General features: G+C 53.2%; 1 protein-coding gene across 2 annotated transcripts in view; it reads left to right on the top strand.

The window, feature by feature from the left end:
* Positions 1–260: 260 nt before the first annotated feature.
* Positions 261–3,888, top strand: part of TUBG2 (tubulin gamma 2) — a 7,878-nt gene continuing 4,250 nt past the window's right edge. Inside the window, exons 1-5 of one of the 2 annotated variants that reach the window (XM_032279595.1) lie at positions 261–560; positions 840–952; positions 1,155–1,322; positions 1,643–1,711; positions 2,208–2,234. In XM_032279595.1, coding sequence (XP_032135486.1) covers positions 512–560; positions 840–952; positions 1,155–1,322; positions 1,643–1,711; positions 2,208–2,234 — 426 coding nt within the window. In that variant the 5' untranslated portion in view covers positions 261–511. The remainder of the gene's footprint in view (positions 561–839; positions 953–1,154; positions 1,323–1,642; positions 1,712–2,207; positions 2,235–3,888) is intronic. The other variant, XM_032279596.1, reaches the window with a different exon arrangement.

Genomic DNA, 3,888 nt, shown 5'->3' with positions numbered 1-3,888 from the left:
AAGAAAAGTTGGCTTCTAGCGCTGGAAACTAGCAAAGCTGGTAGTCACTCACCTACCAATATAGATAGGCGACTCTATACCGGGACAACCACATCCACCTGGTTGCTCCGCCCCTTTCTTCCCCTCCCCATCTCTCCCCTCCCCTCCCCGTCCCTTTACTTCCCTCCCCGTCCTCCCCTCTCCTCCCCCCACACATCCAGGTTCCGACCCTGCCACCCCCAACGAGTCTCACTGCGCAGGCGCGGAGCGGTGGGCAGGAGCGGGCGTGGCCTGACTCTGCGCCTGTGCCGAATTCCAGCTGCGACTGCTGAGGGAGAAAATGATGCCCAGGTTGGGCTCCCCGGCCCGCCGGCCTAGGAAAGGCCTGCGTTGCACACGCGCAGACCGAGCATCCGCGTCAAGAGGGGAAGAGAGCGCGCGCTCCCCACGTCCTGCGCGCCTGGCTGCCAGGCATTCGTCTCAGCCGTGACTCTCGCCAGGCCGGGGCTGGCGCGCCCACGTCTGAAGAGTGATGCCCCGGGAGATCATCACCCTGCAGCTGGGCCAGTGCGGCAACCAGAGTGAGCAAGCGAGCCCCGGCCCCGCCGGTCTCTGGTTCTGCCCCTTTGGGTCCCACCCAAGTGCCTGGCTTCCACCAGTCCCCCTTTCCCTTCCATGAACCCCCTGTCCTGCTGCTCTGTATCATCCGACCAGAGCTGCGCCTCCAGCCCGGAGCTGGGGCAGCTCCCAGACCCCCGCATCTTGGGTCCACCCTCTGATCGTGTCAGCCTCTGAGACTAAAACTGGGCTCCTCAGGCCTTAAGGCTCTAGCAGACCCGGGCATCTCCCTCTTCCCCCAGTTGGGTTCGAGTTCTGGAAACAGCTGTGCGCCGAGCATGGTATCAGCCCCGAGGGCATCGTGGAGGAGTTCGCCACCGAGGGCACTGACCGCAAGGACGTCTTTTTCTACCAGGTGCCGCCAGCGACTTGGCCGGGGGCGGCAGTGGCACGAGGGACCGGAAGGGAAGGGAGTGGCCTGGTACTGGCAGCCCTGCTGGGCAAAGGGGCCAGGCGACTGGCTTGAGGAGGGAGGGCCGGAGGGAGCCAGAGTTGGGAGGACTTAGGACTTGGGCCGCCCTGGCTGATTGGGCTTCCTCCTGGACTCTCCCTGACAGGCAGATGACGAGCACTACATCCCGCGGGCCGTGCTGCTGGACCTGGAGCCCCGGGTGATCCACTCCATCCTCAACTCCCCCTATGCCAAGCTCTACAACCCAGAGAACATCTACCTGTCGGAGCATGGAGGAGGAGCTGGCAACAACTGGGCCAGTGGATTCTCCCAGGTGTCCAGGCCACAATTCCAGAGACCTTTGATATTCCCATCCAGAGGCAAGGCAGGCTCAAGCTACTAGGAATTTGACCGGACTGACAGAAAATGAGAGAAAAGGATGCCCAGAACAAAAGAGACAGTCAGGGAGAGGTTTATGCAAATTTTGTGCAAATCATTTGCAAAAGTAGCACTTCTGGGTTGAGGGCTACAGCCCCGGGTCTGCTTCAGGGTGGCAACAATATCCCAGGGAAGACAGAATTCTTGGTGCTGTGCTGAGAAAAGATGAGCTCTGGAACCTTTGTCCTGACTCTCCTTTTCCATGTCTCTATACAGGGTGAGAAAATTCATGAAGACATCTTTGACATCATAGACCGAGAAGCAGATGGAAGTGACAGTTTAGAGGTGAAGTTATAGAGCAGGGGAAGGAATGGGAGGGAGGCTAGGCTGAAGAGTGCTGGGGAAAGGTCAGGAGGTGACCTGAATAGGTGATGTGAGGGGAGCAATTCAATTCAAAACCCATTTATGGAGCATCAGATGTGGAATATTGAGGAAATAAGATATAATCTTTGTTCTCAAGGAAGTCATAAATCGGGATGGCACCGGCCCCTTAGGCATGAGTCATTCAGCTTCTTCTCCAGCTCCAAATCTTCCCAAGGAGCCTCAGCCTGGATGCATAAGAGGAAGCTTTGAGACATGGGCGTTTTGGGAATAGGGAATGAGTCATGCCGAAGACTCTCCCCCAGATCCTTGGAGACTGCCTCTCCATCTCTCCCCATGCTGGGTGCAATATGTTCCCGGCCCACAGTTCTTATAACCCATGTAATTTCCTAAGGGACTTGAGCAATAAGGGTATGTTTTGTTAAAATATTTGACCTTTTGTCCTTGGTTTCTGAAACAGCTCCAGAACAGCTCCAGAGTGATAAAGGTGAAAGACAGTCTTTTGTTATTTATAACAAGCCCCTTTCTTTTAATCTTTCATTTTATTTTAATTTGTTAATTTTACTAACCATTGTACTAAGGAGGAACAAGTGCCTTTCAACCAAATCTGAGCTTACGCCATTGAGGTGATGTTTGGAAAGTCCCAGATAGCCACTGGATGGGGGTCTGGTTGCCAGGGAAACAAGCCTGGTGCTCTGAGAGTTGGAATTTACAGGCCCACCCCTCACCTCTGGGGAGGGGAGAAGGGATGAAGATTGAGTTGAGCACAAATTGCCAATGATTTAATCAACCATGCCTGTGTAATGAAGCCTCCATAAAAATCCAAAAGGACTGAGTTCGGGGGCTTCCAGGAAGGTGAGCAACAACACATCCACATGCTGGGAGGGTGCAAACCCAACGCACAGGGCAGAAGTTCCTGTGCTCCGGACCTTTCCAGAGCCTCCCCTTGGTGTCTTCATCTGGCTGTTTATTTGTATCCTTTAAAATATCCTTTATAACAAACGGGGAAACATAAGTATCTCCTTGAGTTCTGTGAGCTCAACAAATGAATTGAACCCAAGGAGCAGTCCTGAGAACGCTGATTTAGCTGATTCATAGCCGGTTGGTCAGAGGCACAGCTAACACAACCTGAAGCTTCTATTGGCATGAAGAGTAGGAGAATCTTGTGGGACTGAGCTTCACTCTGTGGGATCTCATGCTAACTTCAGGTACAGATACTCCTCAACTTACAATGGTTTTATCAGGATGTAAACCCGCCATAAATTGAAAATGTCGACTAGGCATAGTGGCTCATGCCTGTCATCTCAGCACTTTGGGAGGCCAAAGCAGGTGGATCCCCTGAGCCCAGGAGTTCAAGACCAGCCTGGACAACATGGTGAAACCCCATCTCTGCAAAAAATAGAAAAATTATCCAGGCATGGTGGTGCATGCCTGTAGTCCTAGCTACTTGGAGGCTGAGATGGGAAGATGCCTTGAGCCCGGAAGTTCAAGGCTGCAGGGAGCTATGATCACACCACTGTACTGCAGTCTGGGGAACTGAGAGATCCTGTCTCTAAAAACAAATTTGAGCACAGCAGCTCATGCCTGCAATCCCAGCACTTTGGGAGGCTGAGGTGGGCAGATCACAAGGTCGGGAGATTGAGACCATCCTGGCCAATGCAGTGAAACCCTGTCCCTACTAAAAATAAAGAAAATTAGCCAGGCATGGAGGCATGTGCCTATAGTCCCAGCTATTCAGGAGGCTGACCAGGAGAATTGCTTGAACCCAGGAGGTGGAGGTTGCAGTGACCCGAGATTGCACCACTGCATTCCAGCCTGGGCGACAGAGTGAGACTCCATCTCAAAAGACAAAACAAACAAAAGAAAACAAATTTGAGGCCAGGCACAGTGGCTTACACCTATAATCCCAGCACTTTGGGAGGCCGAGGTGGGCAGATCACTTGAGGTCAGGGGTTCAAGAGCAGCCTGGCCAACATAGTGAAACCCCATCTCTACTAAAAATACAAATATTAGCCAGGCATGGTGGTACATGCCTATAGTCCCAGTTACTTGGGAGGCTGAGGCAGGAGAATGGCTTGAACCCAGGAGGCAGATGTTGCAGTGAGCCAAGATCTCACTATTGCACTACAGCCTGGGCGACA

Source organism: Sapajus apella, unplaced genomic scaffold (assembly GCF_009761245.1).
Source record: "Sapajus apella isolate SASKATOON/1434 unplaced genomic scaffold, GSC_monkey_1.0 scaffold12, whole genome shotgun sequence".
In the NCBI taxonomy this organism is placed as follows: Eukaryota; Metazoa; Chordata; class Mammalia; order Primates; family Cebidae; genus Sapajus; species Sapajus apella.
The sequence above is the reverse complement of the archived record's forward strand: the minus strand, read 5'-3'. Positions and strand labels throughout refer to the sequence as shown.